The following is a 25,738-nucleotide window of genomic DNA, read 5'->3' as shown; positions in this document are numbered from 1 at the left end:
GTGACATAAGTGACATTATTTATGAAAGTGACATTAATGACGTTGGTGACATCAGTGACGTGTTTCACTTAGTTTACTTGTATTAAACCCAACCAGGATTTCCTTAACCTAACTAAGTAGTTTTGTTACCTAAACAAAACATAAATTGTTTCTGTGATGACGGCACGTAATGAGCTGTGTGTAGCATTTAGGGGGCTCTATTGGCAGAAATGGAATATTTAAGAAGTATATTCTGTCTTTGGTGTATAGTCCTGAAATTAAGAATTGATGTGCTTTCATTACCTTCTATTATCCTTCACTGAGCAGCCAGAACGGACAGACAAACAGAGGCTCTAGATAGGGCCATTAGCCTTTTTGCATTTTTGCGTCGGCCACTGTAGTTCTCCTACTCAACTGGCTCATGGGAGAAGTTTCAGTTTGTTGCAATCGGCAATCTCGCCGCTAGATATCGCCAAATACTACGAGCTGCACATTTACAAGGTCAGGGTCATATCACGCAGTTCTGTGCGATCACATTAAATATAAACACCCGGCAAAGTACTCAAAGCCACCTCTGTGGTATCCTACAGTCTCCGGAACCACATTTTACCATAAAACCAGCATTGCTGAGCAAAGCAAACTCAAAATTACAGGGCATTTGTAATTTAAAATGAGCAATTTAAACATGTCATATGTGAACAGCCAACACAGTATTTGTGCATCATCCATATTCACAAAATCAATTTCTGTTTTTATCCTTTCTATTGTTCCCACAGAACAATAGAAAACAAAATTCAGCTCATTCAACAAATCTGTTTTCCTTCTTCCAGACTAACATGTAAGCAGCGTCAACATAAGACCTCAGTTGGGCTACAATGAGTGATATATTATTCTATGGTGTTTTCTTAGTTCTGCCTCTTTGTCTTTGCATTAGTTTTGGTGTTCATGATGTGTGTTTAGTGCTATGAGACTCAAACTGTAACATTGTGACCGTGGGTTGGTGCTTCCCTGTAGCCTCAGAAGAGTCAACCTTTAGCAGCGGTAATGGGAGGTAACCGCGGCCCCTGCTGTGCGTGAAACGATGAGGGCAGGACACGGTTGAGAGCGTCTCCTCAGTGTCCTTGAATTTCATATAACCTAACAGCAAAGGGAGAAACGTAAAGGGAACACTGAGAGACACACTCCCTCTACAGTTCTGGTAAAATGCCATTGTCTAATCGGGAGCTCACGAACAATATTGCTCTTTTCGTCATCTTTACGCAAACTTAAACTTGGGTACGAAGTGTCTCCTCTGTTACGCACCCCGGCTCAGACTCACCCCCGACCCCACCCCCTCCCTGCTCCTCCTCCTCCTCCTCCTCCTCCTTTGCAGCAGCACTAACCGAGCTGTAACGGGACACTTTCAGCGCACCAAACCTTTACCCGCTGCTTCCATCTCTGGTATGATCAGACTCTCTGCGCGCCCTCCACCGGCTTGGATGATGCGGACGCCGGAGAGGTATTCGTGTTATCATAACATGTGGCGGTCTGAAATGGTCGCTGACACCCTGATTTGGTGTTGAATGATCGGAGGGACTGCAAAGCGGCAAAGGAATTTCATACCGAGCCGATCTGGCCGTGTGGAGATGAGTGCCGGGCTCACAATGGTAAGATGCACTTCTCAAGTTCTACTGATGCTTGCGGGGGTTGTGTGTGCACCTGAATATTTGTCCGAAGTTACAATGCTGCCACAATACTTCAAACGAGGGATGCTGCTGTCTTTTCATCTCGTCAACATTGCAGCACACAGTAAGATCAGACAAATTGTCTCATATATCCAGTGTATTCGATTCAGTAGGTTTTAACTAAAATACGAAGGCAAAGTTGTTCCCAATGCAAAATGAATTGTAATATAAAAAGGGGTGTTATATTGTCTTCTAAACAACATTCTACTCTGACTTGCGTTATTTGTTTTTCTCTCCACGAAATAATCGAAAAACGATTATGACAATCTAAGCGCCTAATATAACCAAGCTCAATTAAAGGTCTTGATATGGACCCGAAATAGTTCCGCTACTGTGTGTGTGTGTGTGTGTGTGTGTGTGTGTGTGTGTGTGTGTGTGTGTGTGTGTGTGTGTGCGCGTGTGTGTGCGCGTGTGCGCTTTTGCAAGTTGAGAGAGAGAGAGAGAGAGAGAGAGAGAGAGAGAGAGAGAGAGAGAGAGAGAGAACGATAGATGGTGTTAGTTACATTGAGCAACCCAATCCATATGAGACTCTGGGACACTGTTCACCTGGCCATTAATATAATATAAGCTTTCTGACTTAATGCCAAATACAGTATAAATCCATCATGGAAAAAAAATTATTTCACTTGACTTTTGTACATGCTCAAATTTGCATACAACCTAAAGTTGTATGTACTTCAACAGTACCTTTAACATGTTTACAGTATAAAATTCAACATTCACGTGTAATTAAAATCTGAATAAAAGAAAAAAAGTTTACTTTCCACTTCCTCTGATATCCTTCTTCTCCTGTCTGTTGGGTCGAGTAAAGCAGTGTGCTACTAAAAACACCTCCTTCAATTAACTTTCCCCCAAGAAAAAACAGCCACAGCCACAGGGAATACAAATCGATTAATACATAGTTTATCATGCTCTCCTCCACTGTGAGGTGGAAATGAAACACCAGTATCGTGACAGAAGTGATTTATTGGTTCCTCCAGTACAGGATCCTATCCTCCTGGATCTGAATTAGTGACGCATGTTGGTGCGGCCCCTTTCCTTCAAACGGTCTGTGTTGCCCAGTCACACATTCAATAAGCTTGTTGGTACTGTAGATAGACACTGAGCAGAATAATCTCAGTACTGATGATACTATGCTCTACAGGCTGCAGTGAGCAAAATATGTAGTGCTGCTGTATCTCTGACAAACCCACATGCCTGTAGGACTGTATTAGTCTTACAGGACACCGCACTGTGCTCACCATCAGGGCTGTGAGTCAGGTCTAGTCACAGTGACAGATGAGTGTTGGACGTGTGCTTGTGTTATATGTTGCACCTACACGTGTTTTAGAAATGGGTCTGGAATTGCCCTCAGATTCTAGCTTATTAAAATGCAGCGGCATGTGTAGAAAAATCTATTATAGCTTTATATTCACAACAAAAGCTGGCAGGAGAAAAGTGCAGGGCAGCCACCCAAATGTAAGTCAGCTTCATTGTTAGCAGCTGGATACAAGAAGAAGGGGAACAATGAGTCTCTAAGGATAATTCCAGCTGTTTCAAAACTTGGCATTATTCTTTCATCATTTGCCACCATAGCACTCAATCCTAGAACTATTCTGACACACTGCGTGGCTCTTATCTTGAAAGGTTGTGGAGCTGGTTGAATGTACTCGAAACTGTCACTTGTGTAAAATCAATATATCAAAACAAAGATAAGTAATAAGTAATAGACCTTTTTTCATGCAGACATTTTGTCATAGTAGCTATACGGCACAAGTGTAATTGATTGCATTAACAATGGCTAACTGGAGTTCAGTCTGGGCTTTTCCTGCTATGACCTTCAAAAAAGTCAAAATGTCAGCTGTTAAAAAAAAGTCTACTGACAATATCTTTCCCGCTGCCAGTGTTCCAGACTTTTCCATCTGCTGGCTGCTGGTTTTAATGCATGTGATTAAATAACTCTGCAGTAGGAAAATAGACAAATTGTAAGTTAGTCACAGTGACAAATAATTTGACAATAGGACCCAGTTTGAAATTAATCACAACTATTTAAGGCTTTAATACACAGTGAGCCATTCTGGGCAACTGTAATGCCTTACTGTGCCAATAAGTTTCAGGGCAATTGTAATGCCAAGAAAAACATTTTGGACCCTGTGCTTCAGTGTCTGTTGATAGGATCGCTGCCCATCAACAACAGCCAATAACTCACCCAGAGTGGAAATAACACCACAGCCCTGAATGTTCTTTGCGCGTTGAATTTTCAAACACATGTACTAGTGTAATCCAGCCAGGCCATCCTTATTGGAATGTTGATGTGAGTGTAAATTAATTTGCTCTCTGATAAAGTCCTGCGCTGACCACACTGACGGGCCATTTATAGCAGCAGAGCTGATGTGTCTGTCTGTCTTGTTTCTCACTGAAAGGAAGTGAAAGAGGAGGGTTGAGCCTGCAGCACTGCGTTCTCAACGAGGTGTGCTCTTGGTCTCTTCTTCCTCACCTTTTTTCTGTCTTCTCACACATCTCTTAACTAGTCTCCCAGTCTCTCTCCATTATGTAAACCTGCCTTAATCTCAATCAATCCGAGCTTCTTTCTGACATATGTCTTTCTCTCTCAGTGCCTGCATGATGCCACCTCGGCTCTAGGCCCTCCCTAATCCTGCTGCGGCGACACAGAGGATCCCCCTCAGTCCCAGGACACCTCCATGACTCATCCAGTTCACCCTCTGCAGCTATCAGCCACTGATCAATCCTAACCCACTCTCTCTATTGGGGTTTTCCTTTTCCAGACTCTTGCTTCAGACCCAAATTACCCTCTGAGCTGATGCTGAATCCTGATACGCCAACTGAGTCTATCATGGACCTCTGACGGAGACGTCAAAACTCATCCACGTTAAAATGTATCAACAGGAATCCTGATACTCCTCATTTCTCTCCTTTCTGGGTTTTTCCTCTGTTGGTTGGAAGCCAAAGCCATACCTTGTCTGTCATTGAGAAATAACTCCTTGTTATGAGGGGTTCTGAGGCCAAAAAGACTGAGAGCTACAGCCATTTTGATGCTCAGCTTGTCTACAATAGACCTGGGCTGTGGCAGGAAAGCTTTTCTAGTTTGCAAGATTCAACAGAAATTGTTGGAGGCTGAGAAAGGGAAAGAACTGTTTCGTCCTGTGACTAAAAGGTTGAGCGTGGTGCAATCTTCAGGTTTTTTCTGCCTTCATTACTTGATCTGAGCTGCCCAGTGAGGAGCAGCGTGCTTTCCAGATGCTGCCATGCCCATCATCAGCAACGCCAACCATGACTTCAGCAATCTGTCCGTCAGCGATGACAGCAGTCTCGACCGCATCTTCACAGAAATCCCTGAGACGGAGACCATCAAGGTATGAATACGATTGTCACTAAAATAAGAGAGATAAAGGAATAGAAGAATTATATCAAATAAGTGATCAAGTCACATATTTCAGATGCAGCTGCGCAGCCACTGAAGCTTTTCATTGTTCACTCTCCAGGGTGTGTACTACCAGAGGGCTCAGTTCATCCGTCGGCCAGAGGACCTGGTGTCCATCGACCACTCCCTGCTGGCGGTGATCAACGTTGGGGGAAACCGCTACACCTTCCCCTGGAGCACCCTGGAGCAGTTCCCCCTTACACGACTCGGCCGCCTCTGCGGCTGCCGATCACCCGAGGACATCGCCAGGGTCTGCGACGACTATGACGAGGCCCGCAAGGAGTTCTTCTTCGACCGCTCGCCATCCGCCTTCAGGGTCATACTTAACTTCCTGGCTGCAGGGAAACTGCGCCTGCTGCGGGAGATGTGCGTCCTCTCCCTGCACGATGAGCTGACCTACTGGGGGGTGGAGATGACGTACATGGAGCGTTGCTGTAAGAGGAAGATGTACACGCGCATCGAGGAGTTGAACGAGCTGGAGCGGCACGAGGAGGAGTGCAGGCAGAGGAACGCCATGCAGCGTGTGCCGGTGGAGGAGACGAGGTACAAAAAGGTGATGAACTGGCTGAGAGATATGGTGGAGAATCCGCAGTCTGGCTTACCGGGGAAGATCTTTGCCTGCCTGTCTGTGATCATGGTTGCGGTGACTGTCATCAGCTTGTGTATCAGCACCATGCCAGACCTCAGAGAGGAAGAGGACAGGGTAAGTGAACCAGCATGTTTGCATGTTGTGAATGTAACTGTCTGCAGCACAGGGCCCTGAACCAAAGTCAAACTGGTACTAATCTATTATAATACTTACATTTGAACAGGACTCGTAAATTAAAGTTTTGTAGTAAGATGCCTCTAGGGACCGTCAGTGAGATGTATCATGAGTTGTGTGAGTGATTACAGCCGTCTCTCCTCACAGTTCTTCCCTGCTCACAGACACGGTCATGAAGTAACAGAGCTGCTCATAACTTAACGTGACAAAGTGGATGCTCATTATCTCCAACGCTAACTTTGTTTCCTGGAAACTAAGGCGTCATCCTCGTGTGCCCACAGTATGTCATTGTTTACGAGTGAGAAAAACACAAATATGTGAGAGGCTTTCTTCATTCATTTCAGATTGAGGCAGACATTTCTGTGAGACAGGAGAAAGTCGGTCTTCAAAATGCTAAAATATAAAAACTCCCTGTCGTCACACCCTCTTAAATATACTTGTGGGATGCTGTTGTGTGTGTGTGTGTGTGTGTGTGTGTGTGTGTGTGTGCGTGTGCGTGTGCGTGTGCGTGTGTGTGTGTGTTGTGCATGTCCTGTGATCTGTGTCTACCCATAACAGCGTGGGATAATGAAGCCAGAGCAGCTCACTGAGGCCTGTCCAGTATCTGTCAGTAAACACTAGGGAATAATGAAATGGGCTTACTTTATCTCATACAAAAGACGTGTACACACAAAAGTGTGTATCAATAGGCACGTGCCTACACACACACACACACACACACACACACCCACAGTCGCATGCACATACAATAGTACTAAACTCATCCACTGTAACCGATACGGCTTTTTCTGAATTTTGCACACATTTAGTCTTGAGTCTCCTGTGCCCTTCTAACTGCATTAAAGTCCTACTGCTGCACACACTCTGTTCATTTACGATTGATTTTTTTAATTACATATACATTTTCCCTTGCAGGCAAATATTATATCCTTAAGGTTCCCCATCTTATTCCAAAGTGCCTTTAAATAAGAAATAGAATATGAAATGCGTCTTATGCAAAGACTAGTTGCTGCAAGAAAACTCTACACATCTGTTCAACAGCTGTTGAGAAGTCGTCAACAGCAGCGCCTCTGTATTGATTTTGATATGAGCAGTCAGAGGCAGCCAAAGGATCAAGTGCAGGAGCGTGTGATGCTGGAAAATCTAGGGAGGAGGAAGAGGAGAGCGCCGGTTACAGAATGCTTGATAAGTTGAGAAGGCTCCCTGCCAGGAGGAGTCCAATAGTCGGTGACAGTCATAGGAACACAGATGGACAGGATTGGATAGAGTCCCAGGGTCTGATTCATTGGGGGCTGCAAACCTGCATGACTGGGTGGTATCATATGATAGGACACATCTATAAGAATTAGCCTATAGGTAAAACGGAAAGTGGTGTCAGATGCTGCTGTAGTTATATTTTCTATACACTGACAGCAGTGACAAAGTTCACCACGAAAGAGCCAGATATCCAGCAGAATACAGAAAGCAAGCAGACATCCGGGCAGCAGAAGCAGAGACACAGTACAGGTATTGCTGAATGCAAAGAGATTGTATTTCCTGATATGAAGAATCACAATTGCATTTGAGATATTGACAGGAAGTTGGACTTTCCTGCTTGTACATCCCTCTGGTAAACGGAATAGCAATGATGGAGCTGTCCTCAGGGGCCAGTGCACTTGCACAAACTCCTCGCAACACCCAACCTTTACACACACATACACACACACACACCATTGTTATACTGTATTGATTCCTCCTGAGTTTTGTGAATCGTTATACTGCTGTGTCTATGCGTAGTTGTGTCGGACATCGTCATGCCTTGTGAGGACATTGTGGATCGTAAGGACAACTTGAGCGTGATTCATGCTTGCCTCGTCTGGGAGGGTAGCGAGTGTCCACACAGCCAAAGTGACGTCACACCAGCAGACACGGCCATTCGTGGGGGTTTTCGTGCGTCAGGGTTTTTTTTTTACCTGTTCATGCACATCCAACACTGTAGAGTTATGCGGATGGGCAGAGAAAATGGAGATTCTTGAGGAAACATTTTACCACAGGGAGAAACCGGACACAGAGTTTAACGTTTCCCTGTCACGCGTCCACGTCAGCTCATGTTCGTGTTTGTGGAAATATAACCGAGGCTTTAGGTGTTTGTGTTTGTATGGTTCTGTTAGACATCTCCATTCGCTGTGAGGACATTGTGGGTAGTGTAATTCTTGTATGAAGGATGGCAGATCCATCTGCTTTTCTCGCTGCATGCTCCTGAGTTTCAAACAAGTCTTGGGTGTTTTGCTAACTGATCTTCATCCACACTGTCCGGCTAGCCTGCCCAGGCATGAGCAGCAGAGCAGCTGTCATCTTTAATTCACATGGCCCTGCTGTTTGTCTCTGTCGTTGGTCTGCTTTGTGCTGCAGTGGGCCAACATTTCTTCGTCCACTCATCGTTCAGCCTACTCTTCTGCCTGCCTCGGTTTGGGTGAGGAGTGTGAAAGGAGTGATAGAATAAGTGGGAGATGAAGAAAGATAACAAACACAGGATATGTCTGAGAGAGGGAGAGTGAAAGAATATGCTTTGGAGAGAGAATTAAAAAGGGAGAACGGATTAGAGTGAGATTCTGGCCGGGTAAAAATCAAGAGATAAACAGTGCTTTGTTTGCCCCTCCTCCTGTTCCCTTCTGTCTATATCTATGTAATGTGTTTCTGTCTGTCCTCAGTTGATCCCCTCTATCAGCCTGTATATCACTATGAAGTAAATGCTTTGGGAGGGGCCTTTATCTTACGGCTCAGTTTCAAGACCCCTGATAATAACCAATCCGTCAATTCCCCATCTCCTGCTGTGGGTGTGTGTCTCTCCACTGAGTAAGTGCTCTGCTCTTTATGTAAAATCTCTCCATATGATTATGGAGCCACTGTTATTCCATCCGGCAGTGTACAGTTGCAATGTTTTGACAGGAAGCACAACCTCTCCTGATGTGTTTCAGAAATGCTAATGATGCATGAAATATTGATATGAAATCAGGTAGTGGCTTTTCAGAACCAGCTGATAGAAAAGTTCAACTGTCTGAGAAGTTGTAGTCTAGCTCCGATTTATTCACCGAGAACTGATGCTGTGTTCATTGACAGCTGTTTCACCAAGTGGAGAAACATTTGACCAAACAGAGCTTTGCTGGTGGGATTATGTCTGGCGACGTCACCTTCCCGCAAAAGCTAGTTAGCTACCTGGCAACAGAAAAATAGCAACAGGGATGGATGAGATTAACACAGCAGTGCAGGTTGTTGTAAATCCACACACAGAGGTAGCATGTTTTCTTGTGTTTTAATCAGTGTAAAAGAAACACTGCTCTTAACAAACGCTAAAGTAATGTCTGCAAACGTAATGTCTGCAAAAGTAAAATTCCCATTCACTGCTTTTATTCAGGGCGAAACAAAACCCTCAACATCACACTGAGTTCATGAGACATATTTCCACTTTGACTGCTGTCCTAACCAAGCACTGCCCGTCACAATCTGTGGCAGGATAGCAGCAGTGTTTAGATTGGAAAGAACAGGGTGTATGCAGCTTTTAAATGTCTCTGCAAAGCAGCAGGTCTCAGCACACACTAATAACCTGCCTGCGTTTACATCTCATCGCTGTTCAAATGTCAAAAATCCACCAAAGTCACCGCCTTTTCTTTCGTGCAAATTTTTTCTAAGTAAAACTTTTCAGCAAAGCAGCAACTTTCCCTTCATTCTTTTGTATGCATTTTTTCACAGAGACATCAAAGGGTTTTTACTCTCAGCGAGTGTCGCTCAGATACTTGCCTTTAATATTCTCAAGGATGATGGAGTATTTTCAGACAGCCTCATCAGAATTGCTCTCCTTTTCCTAATTCAGTTGTATTCTGGCCCGGGGTGTAATTGAAGTGGCCGTTTTATGTCCTTAATGCCAGAAAATTGGAGTGGGATTTGCTGTTCAATAATTACATCCCAGGGCATCAGTCACAAGTATCTGGAGAGAGGACAGAGAGAGTGATGGAGCGAGAGGCAGCCAAGTAGCAGACGGCATGATTTAAGCTTCAGACTGTGGGTTTGAAACGTTTTCTGATTGACTATCCTTTTATTCTCAAGCAGAGAATTGTCAATAGTCTTATTGAACCATTGACACTGTCTGGACAAGTGATTATAGAGAGGGCAGGAGGGTGTGGGATTTCTCTATTAAGAGACAAAAAAGAAAAAGAAAGAGAGACAGAGTGAGACAGAGATAATGTTGTGACGTCTGAAGCCAAGATAAGGTGATTCTTCCAGCACTAGGATGTAGGGAGGAAAGAGAGGAGTCTGGGTCATTGAGAAGGAGTGGAAGATAACTAGAGAACACAGTAAGAGGGCAGGACGTAAACACTAAACCAGCCGTGAAGCCTCCTTTTTCTCCTTCCTGTACTCCTCTTTCCTTCCACAGGAGATGTATCACCTAGTCACATGAGGAAGACACACACACACACACACACACACACACACACACACACACACACACAGAGAGAGCACACACACACTCCCAGGACATGCACATGTATTCTTGGCTTACTTTAGAACATAGTCGTATTTGTAAACAGAATCATTGTTGAATGACTTAATATACCAATATAAAATAAAATCACTTTAACACATGTTGTAGTCTACTGTTAAGTGGGCATGAGGCAAAATAGATGAATAAAATGTGTCTCTTGTGAAGCGCAAACTGTCATAAAAGATACAAGTAAACAATGTTAGAGAAGGCCAGGGAGATCACAAGTAAAGACGACTGTTTTCAGTTTTATCAGAGATTGTTTTGCCAAAGCTGAAGAAATGAATAAATGCTCAGCAGAGGTTCGCTCTTCATCATGAGGACAAAAGTTTAATTCTGTGATCTTAACAAGCTGCAAAAACAACCTTTGTTACATATTTTTTTAATCCCAAGGCACACTAACTGCAGAGGCTTAAGAGGAGTGGAGGAGATAAATCGCCCATACCGTAGCATACAGCATACATTTTACATTACAAACACAAATGTCATTAAGATGAAGTCAGTTTGTATAATAGTGTGTAATCACACTGAGTCTGTTAAACGACCTTACATTCTCATAGATCCAGTGACGCAATATGAATGCTACAGCCTTTAGCAACACTAAAGGTTAGTTATTCATAATATTGTCTCTGAGCTCATAGGCCACTTACAGACAGGCTGTATAGCTGTTTTTAATGAGGAGGGTAACCGAGGGAGTTTCCTCGTCTGTATACAATATACAGAATTCTGATCAAGCACATTACAAATGAAAAAAAGAAGAAAATATTTAGGTATGATAGCTCTGCTAGTCATATCTCCAAAAGCCAGAAACAGCCAGAGTTTGTTCTTTTATCTGTCATTTTGCACCAATGTCCAGCTCCATTGAGAATCATTTTGAAAACATCAAAGTGCTGGCTGTGATAAAATCTCAGAAGAATTACTGCTTATGCGTGTACGCCTCCTGCATCTGAACTGTGCAGAATTGCATTATGTGAATCAACAAAGCCAGTTTCCAAATTGATTGTCTCTGAGGGGGATTTGTGATTCGGTATCCAACATTTGTGACTGTCTGGACATGAAAGCATGAATGAATTTCCCCTGCAGCTCAAAGCAACACAGCCAACAGTCTGATGTGCGAGAAAAAAAACCTATTGTGAACTCTGTTTTGATGTAATGCAATTGTATAACGCAAGTATATGTATTATATTCTTCACAGCATATAAGTCTATGATAATTCAATTCCATACCTGAGCTGTGTAGCACACACTGTAACAGGGGATGCAAGGAACTAACAGTACAGCTTAAAGTGACTCATACTCTCTGTGTGTGTGTGTGTGTGTGTGTGTGTGTGTGTGTGTGTGTACTCTTGTTGTCTTCTTTGTCTTTCTATACACAGAGTCCGCTTGTTACACCTGCTGAGCCGAAAAGACAAAGGAGCATCATCAATCATGAGCCTCGTTCCAGTGTGTAACAACAGGGCCACAAAATTAAGAATGAATTAAAAACCCATTCCTCATGTGCCACATTTTTTACCTCCCCCTCATAATTTAAACCTCCATTAAATAAACACGAACGGAGCATAAATAGGTGTCCAAGTCTGTAAACTTTGTTGGCTCAGCAGGGTGGGACTGATGCTGGCAGTCAGTCAGAGCAGCTATAAGTCAAAGAAAGTAAACAAGACTTTAGGCATGCAAGGGCTGGAGGAGTATGAAGGGAGAGGAACAGAGAAGAGAAAATAAACCAGATGCAGAAAAGAGAGGGATGGTAAACCAATTGGATGCAATTGGGGTATTCAGAATTTCTCACACGCATACATAGGCAGAGAGAGATGACCTAACTGCAGATGACCCTATCATCAGAACTGAGATAATGGGAAATAAACGATCCAAGGCGATTAAGAACAAAAAAAAGCAGTGTCCCACAACTTTCAAATTCTGCTCAGGTTTCATCTGTATAGCAGAGATATCATCTTAAACACCCTCAAACCACAAGAGGATATGTGAATATTTGTATGATTGAACTAACTAACTAATGCTAATAAGGGAACCTCATTAAAGCACTTACATGTGTGACTGTACATGCACTAATAATTAGCAGGCACGTGCATTTCCTATGTATTCATGTCTGCGGGCTGTTGGACCGTATCAGTGTGGAACAGATTCCATTCCTATTGCAGCCTATCTGGTTATGAGCTGTATTCCCTGTGTCTGATGTGCTGCGTGGCTGCCAAGTGGGATTATGGGAGAGAACAGCAAAGTATGAGGTGTTTATCCTGTCCGTGCCAGGATGGGATTGTGCAGCACAACCCAGCACAGAGGAGTACAGCACAATGGAGGAGGCTCTCTTACATCTGGGTGTTTTAGTGCTTGAGATTGTTGAAAGATCCGCTGTTGACAGTTAATGTTACAGCGGAATAGCGATTTCACAGTTGGCAATATGCTCTTTCAGTTAGTTGACAAATTAATTCTATGACTTTTTAAACACAATGCACTTATACTGCTATTCACGATTTCTCCTTTTTTAAAGTGACTTTGTTCTTTCTCATGTGTTGATCTTAACCTTCTCATGAGCTTTTAAAAAAAACAGATATTTATCAAGGAAACTCATAAATGTCAGGCACCCCTCTCACCTGTGCAGTACTGCCAAAAAGCAGAGTAAGATGGTCATTTACATGGTCTACAAAAAGTGTGCCCTACTAAGGACTGAAGGCTATATCCTGCTGATTCTGTGCCTTATTGATGAGGCCCTAATAAAACTCACCAGACCAAAACTACAGTAATGGTGAGTTCGTCAACAAGACAAGACGGAAATTCCAATACTAATGGAAAAAGTTAAGTGTGATAACACACCTTAGAAAGTAAATAACCATCATGCATCTTGGAACCATAACCTGGTTTCCTGATTAACCAGATGAAGACAAACACCTGAATGCACCATAAAACAGCTGGACTGTGGGAAAGGACGCATGGTTGATGTCCTCCAAATGCTCTGCAAAGGAAGGCTGCAGAGTTTGGAGGAGCTTTTGGATTGTGTTGAACCATTATTTTCTTTTGAAATGGAAACATTGAGAAAAAGATGTCATCTGAACTGGGGCACATTATGTCCATGTAAGTTCACACACTTCAGTCAAGAGACATATTTGTTCCATGTACTGTCTCATAACTTTCTGCAAGTGATTTCTCTTTTATGAAGCAGTTTATGGCCCTTCTTTTGGACTCTCCGGCTCTATCAAGACACTTTGTGTGGATTTAGTATGTCCCCACTAATCGCAGCAATGCCTTTGAAATTGAATTGATATCGCCACAAAACCTTTTACTGCAGCTGGGCATTTTGAGGAGCCGAAAGAAATGTTGCAGAAAAGCACCGGTCAACCTGGCAAACAACAAAGGAACTATCTTCATATACACTCAGACACTAATTGGTGCTAAGGAGCATCTGTGGAGGCAGCAATAATGAACCACAGGTGTGCAGGACCGGGGACCACACTGAGGACACCTATTGGACAGGTGAAGACTGACAGGCAGGGACATCAGAAACATCATGGAAAGAGAAGAACTGGGGGCAGAGGAGGATGGAGAGGAAAAACAGCTGTGGCTTGTTGCAATAGACAAAAAACACACACATTCAAATAAAAAAAACACGCCAGCACCTCTATTCCCCCAAGGTTAGTGAGCAGCAGGTGTCCACCCCTGCACAGTTGCCCTCACGGATCAGCGCAGCGCATCAGAATCGTATTCTGCCCGGAGCTACCGCGAAATCAAACACACCCTTCACACTGCAGCTCCACCCTGTTGTCAAACGCACCCTTTGCAACGTGCCTCTGCATTCCTACGTGCATCCTGCAGAGCCAGCAGCAGATGTGCGTGTATGTGTGCGTTTCTTTTTAATCAAATTTGCTGATATGCTTATTGATGCAACAAATTGATGGGACACTTTTCCTGTTGTAATAGATTCAAAATCAACAAAATATGTAGTTCTTTGCTTGCACAGCATTGTGGTAATAAAAGGATATGGCTCTTTTGCTGTGTGTGTGTGTGTGTGTGTGTGTGTGTGTGTGTGTGTGTGTGTGTGTGTGTGTGTGTGTGTGTGTGTGTGTGTGTGTGTGTGTGTGTGTGTGTGTGTGTGTGTGTGTGTGTGTGTACTCAAGTCTCTGTTTGTGAGCACATTGCTGATGCACCTCTAACATCTTGAATTTGATGAGACTCTAAATGCTTCACAATGCTGGATGAGGTAACAAAAATAGCTTCTTTGCATTTTGTAGAGACAACTGTAGGCTTCATTTGAATTGTACTGTAAGTTTGTGTATGTAGTCTATGCAATATTTAGTTTGATCCCATTTTTTACTTTTTAACAATGCATACCCTTTATTGTCATCCTATATAGGATGAAACAATCCTGTAAGAGAGACCCTAACAAACTGGAAAGCGTGTGTGTGTGTGTGTGTGTGTGTGTGTGTGTGTGTGTGCGTGTGTGCGTGCGTGTGTGTGTGTGTGTGTGTGTGCGTGTGCGCAGCATCCTGACAGACAGAGAATAGAGACGTATGTGGTGTGAAGGGAACCCTATGCTTCAGATGTCAGCTCATCTTCTCCTGTATCCTTCTACACCACTTAGCCACCTACTCTACCTCCATCTATTGTCCTCTTTCTCTCTATTCTATCTATCCTTCCTCCTAACCAGTCTTCTGTCATTTTTCTCCATTAGGGTGTTTGTGCGTGAACAAGCTGTTGGTCTTTATCAGTGATAGGACACTCTGCAGCCTGTGCAGCAGCCTCATATGGAGATGAATCTGTTTCACACTACGCTCAGAGTATGGAGTGTCACTAGAGTCGGTGGACAGTGTGTCTTGGGAGACTGGCCGGCTGTTTGTTGCTCTTAAAGCATAGTACATATCACAGATTCTTGCAAATAAATGGGTGCAAATCATACATTTTATACAAGAAGTAGACACATTCACCGTGACGTCATCCATTGGTTTGTAGAAAGCTGTTTTGAAGCCTTGAGTTTGGCTTTTAAGCTGTCACCAGCTTGTATTTTGAAGACGAAGACTTGAAACTAGCCACTGAGACCATAAAGTTTAAAATGTTTACTGAGGTAACAAAACAAGTGATAGTAGGGTCATTTTCTCGACTTTGATAAAATCAAATTTGCCACTGACGCTTTATCCAGTTCTCTTTATACAGCATGGGCCTAACAGAACACAGACTAAGCCTCTATGAAGGACGCTGAGCTTTGAAGCTGACACATTACATTGTGGCCAAATGGTGGAATTACAATGTATGGGTCCGTCACGTGATGCCACGGGGGCCCGAAAACACGGCTTCCCACTAGACTTACATTGTAAAAGAGACGTCTGTAACTCGGTGAAGTGAAATGTAAGTGTACATGTACATTTAGGTACCTAAAATATGCAGTTTTGGGCAAAAATAATGATTGGTGAATTCCCTTTACAAGAAAATAGATTTATGTCAGTGTGACGGTAAAATGTGAAGTCTGACTTCTTTGTTTCCCCGTTGACAGTGGCCGCTGTGTGTTTCAAATAGAGGTGCGTTCAGGTGCATTAGCAAACTCGGAATTTCTAGTCAACCTCGATATGATATTGTAGTCTAACAATAAAATGATCCTGTATTTTTTTATCACAACTTGTTCCTATATTTACTAATTGTTATTTGTATGACTTTGCTGTTATAATACTTAACAATAAGACAGTTTTGAGAACATGCTTACAGGTTTACGGATTCTGAAAGCTGAAGACTTCATGTTTTCAAAACAGTATAGTATGGTCATTATGAAATAGTGTAGATATAATATTATATTTGTTAATGGGTTGCCCCCGGTACTGGGGATGCTCAGGTTATCATGCATCCTGTGTGCATTTGTGCGTACATGCAGCTATCAGGTTCCAGGAGACCAGCCTGATGATGGATTGAGGTGTCATATGATACAACCCCTTTAATAACCCATGACTAGTGAACACAGTGCTTGAGGTGCATTATTTCAGTGAAGGCCAGTGGTGGGGCGTTCAACCACACCCCCTAATTCTTTCTGCGTGTCCTTCTGTCTCTGTCTTCGCCGTCCGTCCCTTCCTGCCTTCCTTCTCCTCTTCTTTCTAGAAGCTTTAAAAGTCAGTGCAAGGTCAGTACAGCAGCAATGAGAAATTATGTTCAGTGGTGCAAAGTATGTTCAAGGTCTGCTGCAAGGTAGAGCTGATTGATGGGCAGTCTTTTCTTTTGTTCCCTTTTTTTGGTCAAACCGGTAGATTGGGTAGGATCATCATGGCTTTTTCTATCTGATTGCAAGAGAAGAGAGAGCTGTGGAGTTAGAGACATGCTGTGACAAAGGCAGAGAATGACATTAAAAGTTAGAATAAAACACCAGGGAGCACTCTTAAGGACAATAACCACATTTTAAACACACTGCAGTTTATAGTCACGCAGTGGTTAGAAAAGCACACATCCTTCATGATGAGTATGACAGCTGCATATAGAGTTGTCCTAATTACCTAAAGATAGTGAAATGTGGAGCTTTATGTGATCCAGAAGTAGAAAAAAAACACATTCATAATTCAGTTCTATAGAAGCTTTCTCTTGTCTAACAATAAAGCAACACATTTACACTTCAAACCCGTGGTGCACAGAGTGACCCTGCTGTGGAAGCATCCGGCAGCTTACTTAGTGCACAGTATTGGGTCACTTGCAATGGGTAGATGGGAGGCTGTCAACAAAAATGTAAAACAAAAGTGTAAAACTCAATTCACACTTCGCTAAGAGCCTCCCCCCACTGAGAGCCCACACTGTCACAAAAAAAATCAAAATAAGAGATTTCAGATGGGAAGCTGATGAAGGGTCTACAATATGTGATTGAAGGATATATACAGGATGTCAAACTGATACAGCAGCAAAGTTTAACAAGATACAGATAGAAGCTGACATCAGCCTGAAAATTAAGAAAGTCTGAAACGATTGCATGAGAGTCTATAAAACAGAGCTGGCTATTTCTCAAACCCTGGTCGGAGCTGACCGGTGCTACGCTATGATGTCCCAGTTTACGTTCAAAGAACTTAGAGAAGGGTCAATTGGGGAATCCAACACAGCAAGATAGGACAAGTTTGTCTTTAGGCCTTTCTGCCACTTGTGTGAGTGTGCATTCACACACTCACACAAACAACCACACAAACACTTGACCTCTATGGCAACATGAAATAGAAACTGCTGAGACTAATGACGCCTCCCACAATGGTTGCCCCTGCCCAATTCATAAACCGTCAAACCGTCATTAACGATAAAGGAACTCTGCTGAGTGCTATAATGCCTCCCACAAGAGTCTTCAATAAACCGTTGATGACTTTGGCCACGGTAGGGGAATCTGTTTGGAAGTTAATGGCCTTTTTGTTATAAGTCACTGTCAGGGCCACGCCCCTTTTTTGCCGATTGGCACAAAACACAAACCCACACCTTCACATACTTGACGATGCCAAATTTCAGCCTCCTAGGGCGAATACTTTGGTCGCCAAAAGGTGGGGAGATTTGTGAGCTAAAAAGCCCCCTGATTCATTCAAGTATTCATGGCAACCACTGTGAAAAGCTGACAAAGCTTTGCAAGATCTACTTTTCATTGTTTGTGTGTGTGAGTTGTCACTTGGCTGCCTTTTTAAAATATTTTGTTTGGGCTTGATGTTTCCTCTACAGAAAGACATGCGCTTCAATTGATTGTAGACTGATCGCCTTCCTCTCTGTGGGATTCCGTGGGTGACCGTGGCTAAGTGGAGAGCAGTGGGCCGCCTTTCAATCAGAGGGTCAGCGGTTCGATCCCCGGCTCCTGCTCCGCTAGTCTCATGTCAATGTGTCCTTGAGCAAGACCCCAAAATTGCTCCCGTAGCTGCGTCTACGGTGTGTAGATAGATACTGAATTGTAAGTCGCTTTGGATAAAAAGCGTCTGCTAAATGACCGTAATGATTCTGTGGAAGTGGGCTTTGGCACGTGGTCACGTCAAATGTTCCAGGAATGCCCTAATTCCACCCCCGCTACGCTCTTTGTCTTAATTTGACATTGAGATGTGTTAATACGGACAGTAATGTGAAACACTAGACAGCTGCTAGGGTGAACAGTGTCTGTGTTGAAATGAGCTGTCACAGACTTTAGTTCTAGTGAGAGTCGTACAGAGGAGATAAGGTCAGGGAGATAGTGGGAATTGTGGCAGGTTTTGTGTGTAGAAGTGGAAAGCTGTAACAAATGGCCTATCAAGCAGAGGCTGAGAACGGTGTCACAAAGCCCTAATGTCAGCACTAGAGACAGAAAGAGCAGAGAGCAAGGGAATGAATGAGAGGTGAATGAGACATAACATGTAGGCTGTGGGGAGAAAGTGTCTGAAAGATCGATTCAGGTCAGACAAGCAGGCAACCACAGATCTCAGCAGGACTGGACATCAGTAAGTGAAAACATGAGGAATGCAGGCAAGATTAAGTAAATACATATTTAGTTAGCGATTTATTGAAGTGGTAATTCTCAGGGAGAGACCCTATCGAATGTGTATTTTGCTTTTGTAAATGTCCTCAGCTTGAGGAACAAATAAGCCCTCAAACTCAGCCCCTCAGATTCTCTGGAGAAAGCATGGACCGTTGAAGACATTGTGCATCCCAGTTTCTACCCACTTCCCACTGACACATGCAATGAAGAGTGAATGATAAATTCAGTAAAATGGATATTTTATCTTTCTTTAATATGTGGAACTAAATAGATTAGATAGATTTGCCTTTCGTAAATACGTTTTTTAAAGCTGTGCTATAATGACAATTTGTAAAGTGAACGTTCCCCACAGAATTATCAGCTTTACTTTCAGCCATTTTTAGCTCATTTGTTCTGCGTTTATAAATCTTGTTTCCAGGTGCAGCAGAAGCAGCTATTTTTAGTTAAAAAGCCTTGATAAACCCACTGTATATTACCCGCCCCCCACCAAACAGTAGACAGATAAAGTCAGCATTTAGCAGCTAAACAGCCAGATGTTTCCGTTATGTAGCAGCACGAAACACACCTAGAATTTAAAAAAAACAACATTTGGTGCAATTAGGATGATGGCAAAGCTAAAATGATGCACTGACAGAAATCTGCTTTGTTTGATTTACAGTAAATACGCATTTGAATCACTTAGTTAGGATTACTAAAAACATAAGGGTTGTGCTTAAAATAAGTACGTCAACTAAGTAAAACATAAACAATGTAACATTAGTACAGAAAACAACACTTTGGGTCACAAACTCTGGTCTCAAACACCATAGTCTCCTTTTTTTTGGTCTTTAAACTACTTCATGGCACTCCCGGAGCATTAGCTCTGAGCATCTAATAATGATGCTGTTGGGTTTGCATTGTAGTTATTTGGAAGCGCGGTGCATCTCATATAGACGCCAAAGGGTGCCGAGGGGCGTGACAAAGCCTTTGAATATTATTTGAAGTCCTGAACGAGAACAGGCTGTGTTCTCACACCACCCTGCAAAACTGTGGATTGCCTAATCTGTGTTGTCAGAGTAGTTGATGGACAAAATCTCAGGGTCTGAGCTACTGCAGTCGTCTGTGTAAAGTAAACGGTGGTGAGATGACAGAACCTTGTGGTCGTAGTGGCCGTTGAATTTGACTGTCTGGCGTTTGTCTGCGAGCAAGGAGATGATGACGAGTATGAGGCGGACATTCAATCTGAAGGAGTTCATGTTGCATTAGTTGAGATCGCACAGTGTTAAGAACATTATTACACAACCATACTGACAAATGATTTGGACTCCTCCAGATGTGTGTGGGTGCGGTGCAGTAGAGCCAGCACTGCAGCATCCACACCTCTCTGCTGCCTGGTGGCAAACTGGAGTGGGTCTGTGAGCCCACAAATCTCCCTAGCTGGTTTGGAACAAGCATTTCAAATCTCTTCGTGGCCAGCATGTTTAGGATACAGGGAGGTGATCATTTTTGCAGCTGGGGTTACTGTTCTTGGGGAGTGGACAGATATGGAGTGTTTGTACAGTGAGCAGTTGAAGAGATTACAGTCTCTGAAACACTGTGTTGTTTGTGGTCAGATCCTCCCTCTCCTATGTGAAGTTGTGCTGTTCAGGCTCTCTGCAAACTTCACACATCTGTTATTTGGGAGGCCAGCTAGTGTTTCAACACCTTTTTATCCATGGCTCTGCCCTCATGGAAGAGCCTCTCTACCTTCTACACTTTTGACCTCTTTTGTTTCTTTATTTAGCCTTGCTTGAATGAGTTTGGCCTCAGTCCTGTTGCCAGAGGTGAAGGCTATTTTCTTCAGGATTTTCTTTGAAAATACTTAACCAGTTTTTTGTTGGGGCAATTATATTTTCACAGAAAAGGATGCAGTCAGTTGCCTCCTCCAGACTGGCCCCATCTTTGAACGTTCTCCATTGCACTCATGGCAGTCAGGGGAGTCTGCTGCGTGAGTGATATTGCCAGAGGATGGGATGTAAACAATTCAGTGGGCCAAATTCATGGGGTAGATATTTAACTCAGTGTAAACATTATGTAGCTTCAATGTAGAGTTAGAACAAGTGGTTTTGCAGCTCACAACTGATTTAATTCACTCTCATCAACCCTGTTTCCAGATGCAGCAGGCAGATGTTTTCAGCAAAAAAGCTTAAAAAATTCCACTGTACGCTACCTACTCAGAAACAAGCGGCAAACTGACAAGGTTAGCGAGCTGGTGACTGCATGAAGCATTTAGCATGGAAAGAGCCAGCAATTTCCCTCAGGAGTTAATGGAGAGCAAATCAGATCTGAAAAGCCGGGTAAATATTGGACTTGCATTTGTCAGATGGTCAGAAACACAACTCCAAAAATGTCCGTCTGTGTAAATAAGCATCTGTTTGCGAGCATTTTTGCCATATCAGCGTTATAAGGCGATCATAACTGTTTACAGCTTGACACAATTTGAAGGGGACAAGAAGGGAAACAGTTTGTGAAAGCTAGGTTTTGTTATCTTGAGAAAATAGCAAGAGTACGCTAGATTTAAAAAAAGATTAAACCGAAAAACCAAACCAATTATTGTACTATGAACGTAGCTGGCAGCACTAGCTCCAAAAATCCCTAAATTTTGCGAGAACGTTGCCACGTCGGCATCACTGACAGCGAGTCCCTGAAGGCCTAACTCCAAAGCCACTCCCCTAAAATTATCATTATGAACAACGAACATGGCTATTGTTAGTACTCACAGTTTTCAAGCTGGCAGCTTGTGGAAGACTGAAGACAGTGTGTGCAACTAGGAGGACAGACAGGTGGCTCGTCCAGTCGTTTCATTCGGGCCGAATGAATGAAGGATGGCATCCTTTCATTCCTGCGACAGCCTCTTTTTTTCTTTTAAGTATTTAATTTATTGATTGCCGTCTGGATGTAATGAAAATTTCTATACAATGCAACAAAATGATTTTACACCCTAGCTGAAATGGGCTATAATGACTTGGCTGCCACGGCAGCTGCAGTTCTGATAAAAGAGGGATGCAGAATATAGCCCAGGGCTATTGGTTAATCTTATCCTCACCAGTAAAAATCACATTTCATTGTTTTACAATTGTTTTACAATCTATTCACATTATCAAAATCACTGTAAATTAGCACAGTTTGAAAAAACAAATGGGTTCAGAATGAATGGAGGTAAATAGCAATGCATATATTGTAAAACCCTACAAATTAAACAGATACACGTCACTCTGTAGATATGAATTTGAAGGCTAAGAGTCACGCTGGGAGGAAAATCAGTGAGAAAGGCAGAGAGGACACGAGTGATAAATGGGAGCGTGAGGAATGGGACACGTGTGTGAAGGATGCATCACGCATAGAGGAACAGTGGAGGGAGTTGTGTTTCACTTAGACGAACTCTGAAGGAATGAAGGAATTAAAGCAGAACGAGGCTGGTGTGTGAGGCGAACAGAGAATGAAGGATGAGAGGGAGGGAGTCCAGAGAGGCTGATGGACGAGGAAACAGAATGAGTGATGAGAAGGTGGAGACAGAGGCAAGAAGAGAAAAGGAAGGGTGGCAGAGCGAGAATAGATGGGGAAGAGGGAGGGAAAGTAGATTAGACGCACAGTGACAAAGAGTCATGAGTGAACGATGAGAAAAGTGGAAGAAATGGGGAAGGCTAATAGGCTGAGAGAGCACACAAATAATATCCATCGTATAAATATATATCAAGTCATTTGGTTTCATATTCAGTGTGAAAACAAGTAAAAATGCTAATCACTCAAGAAAAAAAAAAAGCAAGAACAATCTTGATCCGTCTGAGTAACATAGGACGAGTTGTGTAGACAAGAAGGTTTTTGAACTTCTCTTGTAAGATATCTTTTTTATTCTCCACACAGCTTTTTCTGTCACTTTTTGTGTTTACAAATGAAATGCCTTTGAGGAGAAACTTTAGGAAAATGTGCACAGTTAGCCCCAACTTCCAGTGAGGCCACTCTGAATAGTTATAAAGACTTTTGCCTTCAAACGTATCCTTGAGAGACCAGTTTACTTTAGCAATCAAACTTTTAATTAACTTTCACTCCTTCTAAGGTTTAGTATTCTTATAATGGAATACAAATTAAATATGGACAACAGTACACACATTAAAGGGATTAAATTAGCCAACTCGGAAATCCCTTTATTTGTGGTGAAAGATATTTCTCCACTAAATTTAAAATACTTAATTTTGAGGTCATTGTGAGTGGAAATGCATCTTAAAGCATTTAGTATTCTTCAGTAGTAGTTGCTGAGACAAGTGAAATGTAATCTTCATCTAGTATGAAAAGGACTAGATAATACATTAAGTGATTGCAGATACTTTCTGCAAAGGGAATGTGAGTAGGTGGAATATAGGCTAATTAAAAAAAATAAAAAAAAGGAAAGTGACAGTGATAGCTGCCAAATCTCTTCTGTATCGTCGCACAGCGTTTTTTAATATCGCATTGCTTTTCCTTGATACTGTAGTTAGAGGGCATGCAAACCTGATTGCTTTCTGTCTCCGCTCCCACGAAGTGTCACATTAATCTTTGAAACCTGCCCTAATAAAATAATTGATTGTGTCACCACATTATCTATCAATGCTGCTGCAGTAGCTTTAGCATACTGAGTGACTGGAGCTCATGATTTATGAATGATTACCGAGGGTGATTATCTGACCTCAGGATTTTTGTCTTCTCTCCATCTCACCCCATCTGTCTTGCTCCCTGTCAAACTCCTGCTCCTCTCATTCTCGATCTCTCTGTAACTCACTCTCTCTCTCTCTCTCTTGCTCCCCCAACCCCTCGCCTTCCCTCTCTACCTCAGGGTGAGTGTTCATCTAAGTGCTACAACATGTTCATCATAGAGACAGTGTGTGTGGCCTGGTTCTCCCTGGAGTTCCTCCTGCGGTTCATTCAGGCCCGCAGCAAGCTGGAATTCCTCCGCGGGCCGCTCAACATCGTCGACGCCATGGCCATCCTTCCCTACTACGTCTCCCTGGTGGTGTCAGAGGAAGATCCGTCCCTGGATCACGAGAAGCCAGGAGGAGGTAAGGGCTACTTGGACAAGCTGGGCCTGGTGTTGAGGATTCTGCGGGCGCTGAGGATTCTCTATGTGATGCGGCTGGCTCGCCACTCTCTTGGCCTGCAGACGCTGGGGCTGACGGTCAGGCGCAGCACCCGGGAGTTTGGCCTCCTCTTGCTTTTTCTCTGCGTGGCCGTCACCCTCTTCTCCCCGCTGGTGCACTTGGCTGAGAGCGAGCTCACGGGCACCCACGACTTCAGCAGCATCCCGGCCTCCTACTGGTGGGCCATTATCTCCATGACGACCGTGGGCTACGGCGACATGGTGCCCAGGTCCATTCCAGGACAGGTTGTAGCGCTGAGCAGCATCCTCAGCGGGATCCTCATCATGGCCTTCCCTGCTACCTCCATCTTCCACATGTTCTCCCGCTCCTACCAAGAGCTCAAGATGGAGCATGACCGGTTGTTCAAAGAGGAGTGCGCGGCGGCTGCGGCTGCTGCTGCTGCTGCCTCTGAGGAGCTGCAGGAGGCGGGAGGTGTAGGAGGGGGTGAGAACTCAGCTCCGCCCGGGCTGGGATTACGTCTAGACAAGGATAGTGTGCACACACTGGAGTCTCTTGCTCTGTTAGGGAAAGGTGGCGAAGCTGCAGGAAATAACAACCACAGCCTGCCACCAGCAGCTTTCTGAACAGTACTGACTGACCCGATCCCTGACTTACAAGAAGATATGAGTCCATTCTGTGTTGCATACAATAAGTACTGCAAATGACTATTGCTCCAAAGACCTCACCTCCCATAAGGTTGTGAAGGTATGTGTGTTGCACTGGATTTAAAATAGAGTGAACAGACAGCATTTATTTTGCTCTGCTGCGAATGAGTGTGCACACTGTAGACTGCACGGAAACGGAAAGACTTCAAACCCTTTAAATTGGACGGTCCATTTTGTCTGACCAGAAAGCCTCTGCAGCAATATTAGTAACCAGCTGCTTCCATAAACATGCAATATTCAATCCAAAGTTGCTTTTCCTTCCACTGTGAAAATACTTATAAGCCCAACTGTAACTTTTAGTTTTATTCTACTTTTCAATATATTGCCTACAGTATGACCTGAAAATGTGTCTCATACTGAATACTCTTCTGTCATAAATTTAAAGAAGTGTTCCTCTTATTTATTTTGAGAAGCTTAAAGCCATGTTCTGAGAAGAAATATAAACAAACTGATGGCCCATATGTGAACCATCTCTAACTCTCTCATATATGTTTGAATGCTTGGACTCAAAGACTCTCTACCGTAAACTGTGTGAAAATACTGCCGAGGTTATGGTCCAGATTGTTTTCTTGTTAGTTGTTAATCAGATGACGATGAAGTGAGAGGATGGAGAGAGAGAAGGAGTGTTTGTGTTGGAGAGAGGGTGTGTGAGTGAGAGAGGATGAGCACTGACAACCATGACGTGTACTTTGCAACGCTCCAAATAAAAGCTCTCCTAGTAATCTGAGAGAAATCCATTTTCTGGGCTGCAGTTTTTTGGTTTGTTCTGGGTATGACAGTCTAAGTCCTCGGTGAGCCAGGATGCTCAATCAGAGTCCTGCCGCTGAATATTTCTGAGAGAAGAAGAAACAGAAACAGCTGTCCGAGCCAAACGCACAGATAACAGATGACAATCCCCTCTTACATCACCTCCTTGTTTTCATGTGCACAGTTCCACCACTCTGGCGGGGGGCCATGTCTCTCTACAAATCTTTGTAATGAGAGTTCTGTTTAACGTTACATCTTCAGGTCTGGGATGAAAACAATCCTCTCATCCTCTCAATCCTGGGGTGGACTCCAAAATGGGTGGGATCATGCTCCTTTTTCTGGGAAGAGTGGT

The 25,738-nt window shown here is 43.3% G+C and overlaps 1 protein-coding gene across 4 annotated transcripts; it reads left to right on the top strand.

The window, feature by feature from the left end:
- The first annotated feature begins 1,367 nt into the window (after window positions 1-1,367).
- kcng4a (potassium voltage-gated channel, subfamily G, member 4a) lies at window positions 1,368-25,376 on the top strand. 4 transcript variants are annotated; one of them, XM_068723088.1, is made up of 5 exons: window positions 1,368-1,625; window positions 4,106-4,152; window positions 4,298-5,056; window positions 5,186-5,827; window positions 23,674-25,376. In XM_068723088.1, the coding sequence occupies exons 3-5, from the start codon at window positions 4,949-4,951 to the stop codon at window positions 24,556-24,558; spliced, it is 1,635 nt and encodes a 544-aa protein (XP_068579189.1). In that variant the 5' UTR covers window positions 1,368-1,625; window positions 4,106-4,152; window positions 4,298-4,948; the 3' UTR covers window positions 24,559-25,376. The 4 variants fall into 4 exon arrangements, with proteins under 4 accessions (XP_068579189.1, XP_068579192.1, XP_068579191.1 ...); XM_068723091.1 differs by lacking the exon at window positions 4,106-4,152 and having other exon boundaries at window positions 4,881-5,056; XM_068723090.1 differs by lacking the exon at window positions 4,106-4,152 and having other exon boundaries at window positions 4,469-5,056.
- Window positions 25,377-25,738: the final 362 nt, after the last annotated feature.

Source organism: Cebidichthys violaceus, unplaced genomic scaffold (genome assembly GCF_023349555.1).
Source record: "Cebidichthys violaceus isolate CVI_PGR_0920_01 unplaced genomic scaffold, fCebVio1.0.p SCAF_3, whole genome shotgun sequence".
Taxonomy (NCBI): domain Eukaryota; kingdom Metazoa; phylum Chordata; class Actinopteri; order Perciformes; family Stichaeidae; genus Cebidichthys; species Cebidichthys violaceus.
The sequence above is the reverse complement of the archived record's forward strand: the minus strand, read 5'-3'. Positions and strand labels throughout refer to the sequence as shown.